Source organism: Nannospalax galili, unplaced genomic scaffold (assembly GCF_000622305.1).
Source record: "Nannospalax galili isolate Female #2095 unplaced genomic scaffold, S.galili_v1.0 scaffold278, whole genome shotgun sequence".
NCBI lineage: Eukaryota > Metazoa > Chordata > Mammalia > Rodentia > Spalacidae > Nannospalax > Nannospalax galili.
This window is the reverse complement of record NW_008347536.1, coordinates 11,138,503-11,154,169: the sequence shown is the minus strand read 5'-3', so window position 1 is coordinate 11,154,169 and position 15,667 is coordinate 11,138,503. Positions and strand designations below refer to the sequence as shown.

Here is a 15,667-nt window from a genome sequence, read left to right as displayed (position 1 = left end):
TATATATATATATGGCATGTGGCAGACCCTTCCAATTATCCAGTGATGGCCCACCCACCCTTTTCTCCTTCTGTAGCCACATACACATACATGTACTCCTGACATCTAGTTAAGCACCTGTTTGCATGGCGCGAATTGTGACCCCAGCCCTTGGGCAGCCCCTTTGGTGACTGAGTTCTGGCCAATGACATTAAGTATCAATGCAGTGAGCAGCTGCTGGGCAGCATCCTTACCACAGGAGGGGCTTGCTCATCACCCCTTTTCTTCCCCTTGCTGGCTGGAAAGTCAGTGTGCAGGATGGAGCTGAAGTGGTAGTGGACAGTGACCTTAGTAAAGGCCAGTGTGGACAGGAGAGCAGGGGGGCCTGGGCTTCTGACCCTGAGCCCTCCAGGCTTGCAGAGGAGTGAGAAACCAACCTTGGCTCAACCGTAGTTCTGTGATTTGGGCTTTTCGGACACGGACAGCCAAACCTAGTTTTTACGTTTTCATACGTGTATGTAATGTACTTTAACCCTCTTCGCCTTGCTCCATTGCCCTCTCCTATCCCTCATCCTGGCTCCCCTTCTTCTTCCCAGACACCCCTTTACCCTTTACTTCCATGTCTTTTAAGAAAAAAAAAAAATCTAGATTCTGTACATTGTTCCTGATGGACATCTAGGTTGGTTCCATAATGTGACTATTATGAATAGCGCAGCAATAAACGCAGATGCAGAGAGCTCTGCGGTAGGTGAATTATATTCCTTTGGGTATATGGTCACATGGTAGTTCTATTTTTAGTTTTCTGAGGGCCTTCCATCATGGTAACACTAATTTACAGTCCCTCCAGCAGTGTACCAGAATTCCTCCCCACCCCATTTCCTCTCTAGTACTTATTATTATTAGTTTTCTTTTCTTCCCTTCCTTTATTTATTTTAAGGTTTTTATACAAGTATGTGCTGGGTGCTGAGTACTATCCTACCCTCTCATACTATCCGCCCCTCCCCGTGTTAATTTTCTGGATGTTGGCCGTTCTGACTGGGGTGAGACAGATTCTCAGTGTATTCAGATTTCCATGTCCTGATGGCTGAGGGCAATGAACAATTTTTTTCTCTTATTTATTGGCCATTTGTGCCCTTGAGACTTTCAACTCAGTTTATTGGCCCACGTTACTGCTCATGAATCAGTTCTGAACTCCTTGCTGTATCCCTGGCTCTGTTTACATTTCTCCACTAGTACCATACCCTTCCTGATTTGAGTTTTCTAGTTTACTTTAAAGCTGCTCATTCCCTTGGTTTTGCTTTTATTTTAAAGACTGTCTTAGCAATGTAGGAGTCTTTAATTATAAATTTTGATTTAGCTTTTCAACTCCTCTACCCAAACCTGCTGTGGGATTGACATTCATTCTTTACACTTTTAGACCAGGCAGGAGGTAGGTAACATTGTTACTATGGCCAGTGTCCCATGTCAGAGTGTGGTTAGCCTGAATTCTTTTAATTACAGATGTGAGTCAGGCACTTCTCAGGGCTCTGACACAGGCTGTGTTTGGAGCTTGAAGTCCTAACCATGCTACCGTGGGTCCCAGCCACTCACACCCCAGCTTTGGCTACTCTACCCTTCATCCACTCTCAGCTCAAACCACAATGAGCTTTCTCTCCATGTATTCTTCTTCAGAGCTGCAGCACCTTGACCCATCCTGTGCCCTCTGCTAGAATACTCTCCTACCTGATACCCCTGGCTAATCCTGGACACTCTGTGTTCCTGCTCGGGGTCCTCTGTCCATGGTGCTTTGGTGAACCATGACAATGAATGAGGGACCCCTCCTATGCCTCTGTGGTACCCTGTGTCTTCCTCCAGTTTGGTGTGGCTTGTGCATGGTACTGAATCACCAGGTGAGTGAGCATTTGTCTCTGAGCATATAAAATCTAGAGGTCTTTCATTTCTGCCTAGCACAGTGACAGGCTCTGAGTGGGTACCCAAATAGCGTTTGTTGGCAACCTTCTGAACAACTGATCACCCGAGAACCCATTTAGACCACTGTGTGCATTTTCTTTCTTTCCTTCTTTCTTTTTTGACAGGGTCTCCCTAGTCCTAGCTCGCCTAAAAGTCAGTGTGGACTAGGCTGGCCTCAATCTCACAGAGATTTGCCTGCCTCTGCCTCCCAAGGGCTGATTAAAGGTGTGCACCACCACACCTGGCATTGCGTTTTCTTTTCTTTTGGAGGACCCGTAGGATAGCAGACAAAGTATCACCCTAACCTGGCTCAAGGCATTCCATGATTCCACTTACCACTCTGGATGTTGAGGGCATGGTGCTTATCCAGGCTCCAGCCCCCCAGCTTGGATGCATCGATTTCATAACCCTGTAGTACTGCTGTCCTTTTCTCCCACAGGATCAGATCTGGGCAGGATTCATATTCATAACCCACGGAAACTGCGGGGTACAAGAGCAAAGGGCACAGGTGAGCAAAGCCTTCTCCTGGACCCTAAGACTCACAGGCAAGGTCTCTGATGGGCCGTCATAGAAGAGAAAAGAAGAATCACATTTCTACTTGAGAACTAGAACCTTACGACAGTACAAGCACAGTGATACTGGGGCTTAAGACATTTTATTTTCTAGAACAACTGTACATTAATTATAAGGAAAACCTAAATGTGCCACACACTTTCAAAGGATTCAGTTGAGTGGATCCTGGGGAAATAATCCTTTAATTTTTGTGTGTGTATATGTATATGTGTGTGGTATGTGTGTGTTTCTGCGTATGTTCTGATGTATGAGTGCACGTATATGTGTGGGTGTGCATGCACCTGTGTGTGGAGACTCAAAGTTGATGCTGGATGTCTTTCTCAATAGCTCTCTACTTTGTATATTGAGGGAGGGCCTCTTGCTGAACCCAGAGCTCACTGTTTTGGCTAGAATGGCTGGCCAGCTTACTCTGGGGTGCTCCACCTTCCGTACACTGGGATTACAGGCGGGCTGCTATACCCACCTGGCTTTTACATGGGTCTGGGGATCCAAACTCTGGTTCTCATGCCTGTGCTGCAAGTGCTTCGCACACTGACCCATCTCCCTAGCTTGGAAGTAATCTTAATAAGGAAAACACCTGATGCACAGAGCTCTTCACTGTAGCCTCATTTATTGCAGTGGATAATTAGGATTGAGCTAAGTGTTAAGCAGGTGAGAAACTGATCAAACACAGGCATATCCAACCCAAGAATATTACCCAGCCCCTGAACATTATGGTCATGACCAGCTGGTGTCATGGAAGTGCTTATAGAAAAATGCTCAGTTGGGACTGGAGAGATGGCTCAGTGGTTAAGAGCACCGGCTGTTCTTGCAAAAAATCTAGGTTCGAATCCTAGCACCCACATGGTCACTAACAACTGCCTGTAACTCATTCCAGGGGATCTAACACTGTCTTCTGACCTCTTTGGCATTGTACAACATACATACATACAGGCAATACACTCATACACATAAAAATAAATAAAACATTAAAAAAGAAAAATAGAAAAATGCTCAGTTGAAAAAGCTGAGTATCTTTTGTAATCTGTGATTTTAAAAATTACACATAAAAAGAGAACACATAGATTCCTTGAGCCTGGCTTTGCGGAAACCCTGGAACTGGTCTTCAGGAAGGCAGCAGGTGAGACAGGCATGCCATTTCTTCTGAGCAGCTCTCTGAGAAGGCATTATTTTCTAGTGGACAACATCTGGTCATATTCAAGGCGGGAATTAACAGCTGTCCAGCCCCTGAAAGTCACTTGCAGATGCCTTAAAAGATGCCTGACCACCAAAAATGGGAATGGGCTAGAATAAATCCCTGAGTCTCATTAGCAGTCACGAGGTGATCTCAGGAAAATAATCCTCAGTCCTGAAATCTCATGGCATGGACCTTTTAAAACTGCCTGGTAGCCACTAAATACACTCATTTCATCTGAGAAGGCGATAAAGCTGTGGCTTCATTCTTTAGATAATAGATGTGGCTTTATCTATATTAGAGGCAAACAGTGAGATGTGGCATCTTTGCTCTCGATGCACCCTGTTGCACAGGGTGGGGATGCAATTCCAGGAAGAGCTGGGATAAATCTTTTTCTTCCCTCCCGTTGTGCATTTCTGAGATTTGTGAAAAGTCACTGCATTTGGGGGTGTGTGACTCAGCATCCTCAAAAGAATCTGAGGATACTGAATCTTGATTCACAAAGGTGTTTGTAAGGATTTGCTGGGACACTGATGTGTCCACAAAGCAAGGGCTCAGGTGATGGTCTCATTTTCCCCTCTTCCCTTTCCTGCCTTTCCAAGTACTTTACTTCTCTGCTCTTTGCTAAGTGAAGGGAAAGGAATTGGAGAATGGAGTGAAATTGGTTCAAGATGCAGGGATTTGCTGGGCTTTTGCTCTTAAAACACTCTGTGGGGGCTAGGACTGCTGTTAGCCCTGCTCTGATCTGGAAGCCAAGAGGAGGACAGGCAGCCTGGGAAGCCCAAGGCTCCAGTCAAACAGCCAGATCCTGTTTATGGGAAACAAGATCAGGGGGCCAGGTGAGCTTGGTGGTACCCATCTACAATCCCAGTACTAGGAGGCTGAAGCAGGAGGAGTGTGAGTTCAAGGCTAGCCTGGGCTACATACTGAGGCCCTTTCTCAAATAATCAAATATCATGAGGTCCCAAATGAAATTCTGACTTTAGTTCTTACACTTCAAAAACATAGAAACAGCCCAGTTTCCCAGCTTCTCTCTCTCTTTTTTTTTTTTCTAAGACAGGGTCTCACTATTTAGGCCTGGCTGTCCTGGAACTCACTATGTAGCCCAGGCTGGCCCACAGCTCACAAGATCCACCTGTTTCTGCCTCCTATGTGCTGGGATTAAAGGCATGGGTCTACCACATGGGGAAGTACCTCTATTTTAATAAGAACACTTTGGCAGGATGGCTGTGGGGTAGTCAGGCAATGTCCACACATTTGTGGTATACGGCATCTTTTAGACCAGCGCATACCACCACAGTGCTTTTTGAGGATTGTTCTGATTTTGTAACCACTTTTCATATAGATTTTCCACATTTGACTTTTTTACTGCATTCTTTGAGGTTATGGATGCCCAATGTGAAGTGTCAAAGGCCCATTAAGCTCTTGGTAGTTTTGACCTAAAAAGAGGAAGGGAAGAAGTGACCTTGGGGTAGGAAAGACACTCCCTCAAAAAAAAGCCTAAAAAGGGCCAGGTGTGGTGGCGGACACCTTTAATCCCAGCACTTGGGAGGTAGAGGCAGGTGGATAGCTGTGAGTTCAAGGCCAGCCTGGTTCAGCTGGGGCTACAGGGAGACCCTGTCTCAAAAAAAAGAAAAACGAAAAAAGAAAAAGAAAAAGAAAAAAATCTCCCTCTGCTGGTGCTGCTCTGTCTATCTCTGAGGATGCTCAGTCCCTATGTCTCAGATGCTTAGGGGATGCTTAGGGGAGGCTTACCGAAGGCTTCCGAGAGCCCAAACACCTTCTGGTTGTAGACATCTGTCTTGTCCCAGATGAAGTAATAGGACAGGTCAGGGGCTGCAGCAAACCACTTCCTGAAGAGACGGCCCTCCACTGCCACCATGAGGTGGACCTTCATGAGGTTGAAGGGGATGGTGGGATGGGTGAGGCTGATCCTCAGAACGGACTTGTAGCCAGGGGTGCGGCTGCTCAGATAGTTCAGCCTCATCTTGCAGCCAGTGATGGTGATTTCTTCTTGAAGGGCCTATAACACAGACAGATCACAGCAGGGATGTCACAGAGGCTGCTCGGGGAGGGTGACATCCAAGACCCTGTGGACTTTGTGTGTTCAGGGGCAGAGGAAGAAGCAGGAGAGAAGGAGGTGAGGAGGAGGGATAGAAGAATATCAGGAAGAAGGGGGAAAGGTGGAAGAGGAGGAAGGAAGAGAAGACCTAGTTTTCAGGACAAATTCCTATGTGGTGTAGCCCTGCATTAACCACCTCACCTGCATGAGCCTCGGGTTCCTTCTCAGTGTAATCGTGGATAAAGATATTTCATTTGAGAGGAACACCTAAGATGTGGTATACTCAGCAGTGTGGTCCTCTGATTCACTAGCTGTGTCATCTTAGAAAACACAGAGAATCTGGGACTCTTCATGTCTCACTAGATCAGCATCAGTAAGGCCACATATGTTAAGTGCCCAGCCTGGTGTGTCATTAGGCAGGACAGTGCTGCTGGGAGCAGGGGCAAAGAGGGACTAATGTGGACAGCAGCCTGAACCTGATGGATGGTTTCTATCTACAGCTTTCCTAAAGTAAGATGTGGTTCAAATATGTCCTTTCCATGAAAGTCAACGGAGACCATGCAAGGCTGAACAAAGTCATCATTAGGCAGAGCTGAGAGCCCAGTCTGGCAAGGACCTGTGCTGATATCCCAGGGCTGACCACACGGAGTTTTTCAGGGACACTGGGTCCCCACCCTAGCACTACCCAGAAGAGCATCGTGGTGGACAAAGCAGCAGGCTCAGACTGGAGATGGAGTCAGTGAATTCCAGATGACCACACATAAAGCAAATGCCAGGGACTGTCATCAACTTGCTTTGATCTTTTTCTCTGGAAAGGAACATTAAATCAGTGGAGGCTAATGTATCCATTCCAGGGATGATGGTTATTTTACTCCGTGTTTACAGAGGAACTGAACCCTTTTCATTCTATTTATCCCATAGTAGGGTGGAGACTTTTCACCCATGCTGCTCTCCTGAATATAGAAAATTCTATAGATTGGGTTTAATTCAAGGCTGTCTTCCCAGGCCACAGTTTACTAGTTCCAAACAATGGAGGCCAAACACGCTGGTGAGCCATAGGCAGGACTCAAGTGCCGGCCTGATGCTCTCATAAATATTTCCCTTCGTTAATGCACCCGTCACAATTTCTATTTCCTAGCACTCTCAAAGATTAACCAACAACAGGACTGGGAAAACAAAGAGTTTTTTCTGTATGTTTTGTGAGCCTAGAAATAAGCAAGGTTTGTGACATGGATGGACCTGTAGGCAGCCAGCTCAGGGAGCACCATAAAGAGGGTTCAACCTTGAACCTCATTTGTTCCAAAGTCCCTGCTCCTGGGAAAAGATGTCTAGCTGGAGCTGAGCCAGGGTTGAGTAACAAATTACTTCTCTCCAAAGTTCTGTCTCCACTGACAAGCATTTCATATGAAAGGTCAACCTGGCCATTGAGACAAGAGACAGGCACTGAATCTCTGAGAAGGAGTGAGCTTTCAACCCAGAGTGTAATGTGAATTCAGAAATCGTTGTGTTTCTTTCTTGTGGGCTTGCATTGGAAGCCGCTCAACAGGGCTCATGGGGAGAGATGTGTTTGCTCAGCCAAGCGTGAAAATCACACACGTCAACTCTGTATATGTATAAACTCTGCTCCACCAGCGCTGGGGCAACCCATTAACATGCACATTGCTGGAGGCCTCATTAGGCAGGCAGGTGACCCGGGCTCTTCTGGGGTTCTGCACCACTGTCTCCTCCCTTCCCGTCTCCTCCCTTCTACAGGCCTTCCTTTCTGCTTACAGGCATCAGACTGGGGATGATGGAGGACAATCAACTCAGTATAGTTTTGTTAGGCCAGGAATCTTAGTTCTCATCAGATGAAAATACATTTTTCTCAATTACTTCCCTTTAATGATAATTAAGTAAAACATTTGTGCGTGCAGATTTGAACCAAAGCAATCCTTAATTGGTGTGAAGGCAGCATGTGTTAAATAATCTTAGTAATAATAACAGCTGAAATTTATTGAGCACTTACTAGGTATCAGACATTGTGCTAAGTACCTCATGTTACATTTTTCTTATTTAATCTTTATTATAATGCTTGCTACTTGGGATCCTGTGGCTTATTCCTTGTGGTTAGAAACTATTATTATAAATACTTTTAGCAGAAATACCAAAAGAGGTAATACTGTAGAAGCTGAGGGAAAGAGAAGTATATTGCACAGGACGGTGGGGTAAAAAGAGACAGGAATTTATTGGAAGCCCTAGCATATCAGGCAAGTTTTAGCTATGCATAAAACTTGTAAGATGGTCCTCATGCCTGATGCCCACAAAGGGGTGAGGCAGTTGGGTTCTCAAGGTGGGCCCACAGGATCTAACCCAGGTCCATAGGGGTGTTTTCCCTTTTCCCATTGTCCTCTGCTCCCAAATAAAAGCATGGCCTGATGTTATCAGGACATCTGGGTACCTGAATTTCTGGGACAATGGGACCTTTCTCGGCACAGGAACTGGCGAAAGATGTCAGTGGGGATGGAGACACCACAGGGTTGGGGCGGGCGAAGTTGCTCAGGTCACAGCTGGGAATCTCATTCTCCTCATGTCTCATGATGATGGTTTCCATGACAAAGAAGCGGTCCCAGGGCAGCCAGAGGGTGTGTTCCTGTGTGATGAAGGGCGCCCGCTCAAACCTCAAGATGATGGAGATGCCGCCATTTGTGACCAGGTCAAAGCTGGGGTTGGGGGTCAGAAACACAAGAAGATTATGAGATACCAGAAGACAAGAAAATCACGTGAAGGCGTTGAGTACTTGGTGAGGGTGACTTTACCACCTAGAGACCCAACTGCAGCCACAGTGACGATAACTCCAAAATTATTATAAAATGATTGCCCAGGGAGAATTTACAGATGTCAAGTTAACCATAGCAACAAGAGTCATTTCTGGGGGCACAGGATAGCCAGTGAGCCTCTGCTGTGGTACTCCTGGAACTTTTACTGTGTTAGAGATGGAGGCCACTATGGAGTCAGCACAGTAATATAGGATAAGCTCATCTTGGCCGTTTCAAATGCTAAGCGTAGTCCTGGCACTGCCATGAGCTATGGTGTGGCCTTGAGTAAACCAGTCAGATTTTCCGAGCTTCAACTTTCTCATCAGTAAAATTACATGGATTATTCTTTGTGAGTGTGTGTGTGTGTGTGTGTGTGTGTGTGTACACTTGCGGTGCATGTGTGGAGACCAAAGGTTGATATTGAGTGTTGTCATTCTCGACTGCTTCTTCATCTCATTTTCTTGAGATAGGATGTCTCACTGAACCCAGAGCTCGCTGTTTTAGCTAGACTGGCTGGCCAGTGAGTCCCTGGGATCCACCTGTCTCTACCTCCTAGTGCTAGAAATATAGTATGTAATGTGCACTGTCACACCTTTTTTTGTGGGGTTTGGAGGGCTGGGGATCCAAACCCAGGTCCTCTGCAAGTGCAGCAAGTGCTTTTAACCACAGAACCATCTCTCTGGCCCCTGATGGATTATTCAAAGTCCCTCAGATTCCATGACTCTACAGGAGTGCCAGCTCTGCTTATGACAGACTACTCAACAAAGACCTTTGCAATTACATAATAGGTAAGCAGTTTGAGACACAATTAGAATCGTGGTATCATCTAAATGAAAGGGAAGCTGGAAGCCTGAGTGCCCAGCTGAGATGAGGTTACTGTGACAGGGCATGGAGAGCCAGTAGCTCAGCCTTTGTTCATGGCTCCCTCAGGGTGGTGGTCTGAGAACATCTGCTCCTCATCTTTGTTTGGGCTCTAGGCCCTTCCCCTACCTAGGATGACTCTGTGCTGGGAGTCTCTTATTTCAGGCTTGTGTGGGTTCATCTAAGCAGAAGCCTCCTTACTTCACTCCCAAATATCTCACTGCCAAACAGGACCTAGCCAGAAATGCATTGGCACTTCTTGGGTTCTGGCATCTCAACTTTCACCACCTGCAGATAAACCTTGCCAGGTATTTGTCTGTCTAAGCCTTGGTTTATACCTTACAGTTTGAAAATCTGAAGACAGTGAGTTCCTATTTGTACAGCTTAATGTTTCTGCTAGTTCCCAGCCCTGTAGGGAGGGTAGCCTTGCATTTTGTAGGCTGGGTAAGCTTAGGTTATGGACATAAGGAATGGAAGTCCAGGTGGAAATCAAGGTATGTTGCCAATTCTGCAAGGTGGGTCTGTTTAGCCAAGTAGAGTGCATTGCTGTTGCTTAAGGTCCTGTGTTTGGTGATCAAGAGTCTTGCCTAGAAGTCTGTTTCTTTCCGCCCCTGAAACAGAAAATTTGGGCCACTGGAAAGGAGCTTAGTGATCATTTGCCATAGTCTTCTCTCCCAGCGTGATGTGCTAGTCCCTTCTACAGACTCAAGACTAAGGGGCTATTCAGTTTCTATTGCCCATATCCAGTGACCAGGAGCTTGCTGATCCACAGGAGGACAGGCCCATTGTTGGCTACTTCTGACTGTAGGACTTTATTTTTTGGAATGCACCTAGGTCTTCCTCCTTCCTGTTTCTTATTTGCTGGGCCTCTTTTTACCTGCTGGGGTGACCCGGAGCCAGTGGTCCTGTCTATTTGCTATCCTCTTCCTACTACAGTAACTCTTTGGATATATTAGGAGATATTAGCTTTTAGAGACAGTCTTTCCATGTAGCCAAACCTGGCCTTCAACTCATAGTTCTTCTGCTTCAGTCTCCCAAGTGTTTAAATTTCAGGTATGTGCTGCCACATCCAACTAGGGTACATTTTCAAGGTTTACATAGTTACCTTCTCTACAAAGCCTTGCTCAGGCAGAATTCTATCTCCCTCCCAGGGTTCCATTGCACTATTGGCAGTCTTGAGAGCCCACATGGTGCTATACTGTAATTGCTCCTTTAGTTCTCTAGGCCCAAGACATCAGTTCCTCTGTTTTCCAGGAACAAGTCTAGTGATTGATGGTTCAACGAATTTCAGAACAAATACACAAGTGGCACCACCTTTACTTGTAAACTGCTGAATACTGCAAGTTCCTTCTTATCCTTGGCTGTTGATGAAAATCAACCTTGTGCTTACGCCTGCAGTTGGTCTGAGAGACCTGGATGTAGGATATCACATTTACCCCAACAGCCTCACTTTGTGCAATTGGGCCCACAGCGCCAGTTTGCTCTTCTGTTCCCTGGAGGCTACAAGGATTTTACATTAAACTGGTCCTGGTAGGTGGTATCCCCATTTTGGGGTCCTCAAGCTTCAAAGACACACTCTCCTCTCTCCAGGAACTCTTCACATACATTGCCTGCTGCTCACTCAGCCTTTCTGTGCCAAACACCAGAAGAAGTTAGATGCCACCAACCTTCAATAAATGATGATGGAGAGGCACAAGGGTAGGTATTTATTATGGACAAAGAGTTCAGCTTCTCTAGGAGGCTATCCATGGCTTGGAGAAACACTGAGAATGACTTTCCTGTCACAAAACTAAACAGCATCTATACTTTGCCAGAATGTTTTTTTAACAATCAAACACAAATTTGGCCAGACTTGCAAGCTTGGTTCACCAGAGACTGAGCATGGGGATAGGAGCAGAGGGCAATGGGCTTAAGCCTGATCTGCTCACCTGACATGGGAACATTGCTGTGGACATGACTTTGAACCTGATCCCAGAGGCAAGGCCTTGTTCTCAGATGGAGCCCAAACAACTCTAGACTGGTTCAAGCACCACTGTTTACATACCACAGGTGAGTTACATCACCTTTCTGAGTCTTAGTTTCCTCATTTTGCAAATGAGGTTGAGGATCATAATGATTTGGCAGGGCTACTAATTAGCTAGATGCCTGATAGATGGGAAAGCACAAGGCCCCACATGTTCCCTGGGCGTCATGCTCTGCACAATCTCATGCTTCAATTCAATGAGCCTGAAATGTTTTTCTTGTCTGCTATTCTTTTAATTTTTATTCATGGCTTGTACTTTCCATCTTTGAAATGATCTTTTTGGCTAACTTCTCTGCTACTGTTTTCTGTATATGAACTGATGTTAAGATTTGAAGTCTGATATTTCAGAGTGTATGTATGTGTAGTGGGGGTGTTGGGGAGCTGGTGACGGTGTTACGGTGTCTGCCTGGAAAGCAGGGATTATACAGATGAATCAAACAGAGTCCCTAGGCCTTCAGTGCACTTGTGTACATTTCTTACTCCAGACCATCTCTAGTCTTATGGCTTCTGCTAGGTATCAGGGTGTTCTGGTTGGTTTTTGTCAACTTGATACAAACTAGAGTGATCCAGGAAGAAGGAACCTCAATTGAAAAATTGCTTCCATCAGATTGGCCTGTGAGCATGTCTGTGGGCCATTTTCTTGGTGGCTAATTGATGTAGAAGGGTCCAGGCCACTGCAGGTGGTACCATCCCTGGGCATGTGGGCCCGAGCTATGTCAGAAAGCCAGGGAAGCAAGGTCATAAGCAGCATTCCTCCATGGTTTCTGCTTCAGTTCTCTCCCTGACTTACTTGATGGTGGGTTGTGACCTGGGGAGTATGCAGAAATCAACCTTTTTCTCCCCAAGTTGCTATTGGTCAGAGTGGTTTATCACAGCAATAGAGAAGCAAACTAAGACTCAGAAGTAAGAGAAAGTGAGTCAAAGAAAGGGGAGGGGAATGGGCCAGATGCTCCCTGTTCACAAGTAACAAACAGAGCTTCAGACACTATTGGGACAAGTGATAACTTTCCCAGATGCTATGCAGTGTCTAAGTTGGGAAGAACATTTTAGCCCCATGGTGCATCACTGATGTGAAATGCAAGTTCTAAGCAACTGCCATGCTTGCTGTTATGTCACGATGGGTGACATAAAGCAATGGCTGATACAACCTCCCTTTGGGGCCTCATGCCCTCAAGGAGCAGTAGAAGTGGCAGGAATAGGACTGAACAGGGAAATCAAAGCCTGGAGGTGCCAAAGAGCGAGCTCTTCCCAAGGCCACCACACCTACCATGGGTTCTGGTGTAGTTTGTGGACCTAACCAAAACCAGTGGGGCCTATGGACCGACACCTTGTCCTCTCATATGTATGACTGGCAAGTTTCATGGCAAAAAGAATAGAACCCCCCCAACACCCCTTTTTGATGACTGTTTCTCTGAAGATGGTAATGTAAGAATGCTTGCAGCCCAGTGTGCCCATAACTGTCATTTCTGTACTACCCCAAACCAGAAGGCAGTACAGATAGACATAGTGGAGGAAGTTCCTTCCTGCTGCAGAGGAAGTGAGCCGGGCTTTAGGCAGAAATTGTGCCGGGCAGAGAGCTGTGCCCTGGCCCAGCCAGTTTACCTTCAGAATTGACACCAACCTCTTTTGGCTAGACCTCTCCCACTGCCACAGAGGAGGGGAGCTCCCACATCAAGCTTGCCAAGCCATCTAAGAGGCACACATGTCTACAAACAGATGAACCCCTGCTTCATTATCACCTCGGCCGGGACGCGCTCATATCTGATATTGGATTAAAGAGGTGCTAAAATCAATCAGGCTAGAGTGTAATTTCCAACACAGAGTGAAAAATCAACCTTATGGGCCCACACTCAGCCAGATGGACTGTCACCACCTGATTTTATTAAAAATAGAGGACTTGTCACCACTGACAGGCTAAATATTCCACTTTTTTTTTTTTGCCCAAAATAATCTGGCACTACCACCTCATTATTCAATAATTTGTAGTTTTAACACACAGTAGTATTTATTATTTGCTTACTATGTGTCAGACTTTGAAATGAATCCTAGTGTGGCAGGAAACTATGATTTATTAAATACCTACTATGGGCTAGGGTATTCCCTACCTATTATATCCTAATCTTATAACTAGTTTATGAAGTAGATAGTGTTAGGATCATGTCACAGATGAAGAACTGAGGGTTCAAGTAGTAAGATTTGTCTCAGGATACACAGGTCATATGGACAGAGCCAGGACCAATAAGGAAACCCTAGCTTGACTTCACATTGTGGATGGTTCTTAGAGGAATTAAAAGGTCAGAATTCTATTATCACCCCTCTCCCAACCTAAGCAGTGAAATGATAGAAACCGTTCAAGAATGGTTAGACACAGAAGTGGAGAGATGGCTTACTAGTTAAGAGCACTGTCTGTTCTTGCAGAGGACGCAGGTTCAGTTCCCAGTACCCACATGGCAGCTAACAACTGTCTGTAACTCCAGATCCTCACTCCAGAGGGTGAGCGATCCAGCACCTTTTTCTGGATTCCTTGAGCATTGCATACAAGTGGTATACTTACATATATGCAGGCAAAACACATACACATTAAAAACAAACAAAGAAACAAAAGAATGGTTAGACGCCTGGAATCATAGGGTCTCTAGAAAGTAGTAGAAAATAGTCCCTGTGTCAATAGTTTTATGAAAAGTCATAGGACAGGATAACATAAAGCCACATGCTTATGCTAAGAATGAAATAAGAAAGTGCTTTGTCTATAGTCAAAGAAACAGAGTTCACAGTCAGGCACAGGGTCCACAGTCAGGCACAGGTCACGAGACAGGAAGTGGCAGAGCTAGGTGTTAGAATTTAAGCTGTCTGGGTCCAAGCCCTCCTCTGTTCACACCATTGATCCAGAGGCAGCTGTGTGGCCTTAACTCTTCCTGGTCCATAAAAGGTCTCCTACCTGCCATCTTGCCTGCTGATTGTGTACCCAAAGAGAGGGTTATTTATGAAACTGATGTTCACACCAACCAGTGGGGTCCCGTCAGATGTCATCACTTGACCACGGATGACACATGCATGCCTGTGGGAAGAGAAAAGAGGACAACATGATATACTTTTTATGGTCAGCAGGAAATCCCCAGAAGTCAGAACCAGAAGGCAGATTATTTAGACACACCTTCCACCCAGGGGCCCATAGTGTTCACTGCAGATAAACAATAACTTCTTTAAAAAGTCACCTTTCAGTGGGTGTGGTGGCACACACCTTTAATCCCAGCACTTGGGAGGCAGAGGCAGGCGGATCTCTGTGAGTTCAAGGCCAGCCTGGTCTACATAGTGAGTTTCAGGACAGCTGGGGCTACTGGGAGACCTTGTCTCAAAAACAGACCAAAAAAAAAAAAAAAAAAAAAAAAAAGAAGAAGTCACCTTTCAAGACATCTAAGAGTCTTTGAGAGAATCACTTTGGGGAAATGTTTTCCAGTATCTCATTCCAAGGTCGTTTTCTAAAGATAACATATACTGTAAGGAGAAAAAGCTGATCCCAGAGGGCAACACAGTACAATTACACATATGAATATGGAGTCAAGAGCCTTGGGTTCAAATCCCAGCCCTGCTACTTCCTAAACATGTGCAGGTATGTGACAGTTCTTTGAGCCTTGGTATAGAGTAAGCACCGTAAGTGCTGATCACTATATTGTCAGAGTCTCACTCAAAGTGAGAACACAAGAAAGTTAGCAGGATGGGGCTATTTCCTTCCATCTGTATTCAGAGACAGGAAGACAGATACTAGCATCCCCTCGGGGTGTCTTCTGGAACCTGTCCCCACCCTGAGATCCCAATCCTCCTCCTCCTCTGTATTCTAGACAACAAACCACGTGCTTTCCACACACTTGCCAGGCGAATGTTGGCTACTGCCTGTGTCTGTGTGATGTTCTTCCAATCTGCCTAAAATGTCATTTCTGCTTGCACCTCCCAACGTTTGCATCCTAAACGCCACTTCAAAGGACATCTCTTCCCTAAAGCCTTTCTTGATGTTCTGATCAGAACTAGTTGCCTCACTCCCTCAAAGCCTGATACACACATCTTGAAACCTTACCAAACTGAACACCTTCTCCTCTCTCCACTAGATCATAAGCTGTTTGAAGGTATGACAAGGGTTTTCTTTCTTTTTCTCTACAGTGCAGTGCCTGGACTATGTCTAGCAAGCACTTGATCACAGTCTAAAACAATGGGCAATTGAGCAAATAAATAGGACAATTAGAGATCATCTAGAG

General features: G+C 45.6%; 1 protein-coding gene and 1 long non-coding RNA gene across 5 annotated transcripts in view; one reads left to right on the top strand and one right to left on the bottom strand.

Moving 5' to 3' along the window:
- The window catches only part of Tenm4 (teneurin transmembrane protein 4), a 775,468-nt gene that overhangs the window by 60,880 nt on the left and 698,921 nt on the right, over positions 1-15,667 (bottom strand). For all 3 annotated transcript variants that reach the window (XM_017800880.2, XM_017800882.2, XM_017800881.2), the window contains 4 exons: positions 14,356-14,475; positions 8,176-8,437; positions 5,432-5,699; positions 2,266-2,409 (listed from right to left, as the gene is read on the bottom strand). In XM_017800880.2, the coding sequence (XP_017656369.1) occupies positions 2,266-2,409; positions 5,432-5,699; positions 8,176-8,437; positions 14,356-14,475 (794 nt within the window). The remainder of the gene's footprint in view (positions 1-2,265; positions 2,410-5,431; positions 5,700-8,175; positions 8,438-14,355; positions 14,476-15,667) is intronic.
- Positions 1-15,667, top strand: part of LOC115072218 — a 114,861-nt gene that overhangs the window by 41,736 nt on the left and 57,458 nt on the right. Inside the window, exon 2 of one of the 2 annotated variants that reach the window (XR_003851283.1) lies at positions 2,369-2,437. The exons of the other annotated variant lie outside the window; for it this stretch is intronic. This is a non-coding gene — a long non-coding RNA (uncharacterized LOC115072218). The remainder of the gene's footprint in view (positions 1-2,368; positions 2,438-15,667) is intronic. 2 annotated transcript variants of the gene reach the window in all.